Source organism: Bison bison, unplaced genomic scaffold (genome assembly GCF_000754665.1).
Source record: "Bison bison bison isolate TAMUID 2011002044 unplaced genomic scaffold, Bison_UMD1.0 scf7180017864375, whole genome shotgun sequence".
Taxonomy (NCBI): Eukaryota; Metazoa; Chordata; class Mammalia; order Artiodactyla; family Bovidae; genus Bison; species Bison bison.
The window spans coordinates 4,894,056-4,894,421 of record NW_011494947.1 but is presented as its reverse complement, the minus strand read 5'-3'; the positions used below and the strand labels follow the sequence as shown (position 1 = coordinate 4,894,421).

Here is a 366-nt window from a genome sequence, read left to right as displayed (position 1 = left end):
CACCACCCCCCCGCCCCCCCCCACCCCATCCTATCTGGGAATCCCCAGTGACAGCAGAAACAAAGGGCAGGCCGTTCAGGAGCGCAGCCAGCCCCCAGGGCCAGCCCAGGCCAAGTGAGTTGGGTTACTGTGGCCTTGCGGATCCCATCCATGTGACCAGGCAGCGCCTCCTATGTGGATCCGATATCTGCCCCCAACCCCCCCGTCTCTCACTGTCTCTCAGGCTTTTCCTTCCTGGGGCCTGCAGGCACTTCAGCTCATCCCCGCCCCCCTGTACCCTTGCAGACACTCAAGAATGCCTGGCTGCAGCGCTATGCAGTGAACAGTGCAGACCCTGGTGTGTTTGTGCTCCTGGCCTGTGGCACC

General features: G+C 63.1%; 1 protein-coding gene across 3 annotated transcripts in view; it reads left to right on the top strand.

Annotated features, from left to right (window-relative positions):
* The window catches only part of SLC25A25 (solute carrier family 25 (mitochondrial carrier; phosphate carrier), member 25), a 36,998-nt gene that overhangs the window by 34,293 nt on the left and 2,339 nt on the right, over positions 1 to 366 (top strand). For all 3 annotated transcript variants that reach the window (XM_010856869.1, XM_010856870.1, XM_010856871.1), the window contains exon 9: positions 286 to 365. In XM_010856869.1, coding sequence (XP_010855171.1) covers positions 286 to 365 — 80 coding nt within the window. The remainder of the gene's footprint in view (positions 1 to 285; position 366) is intronic.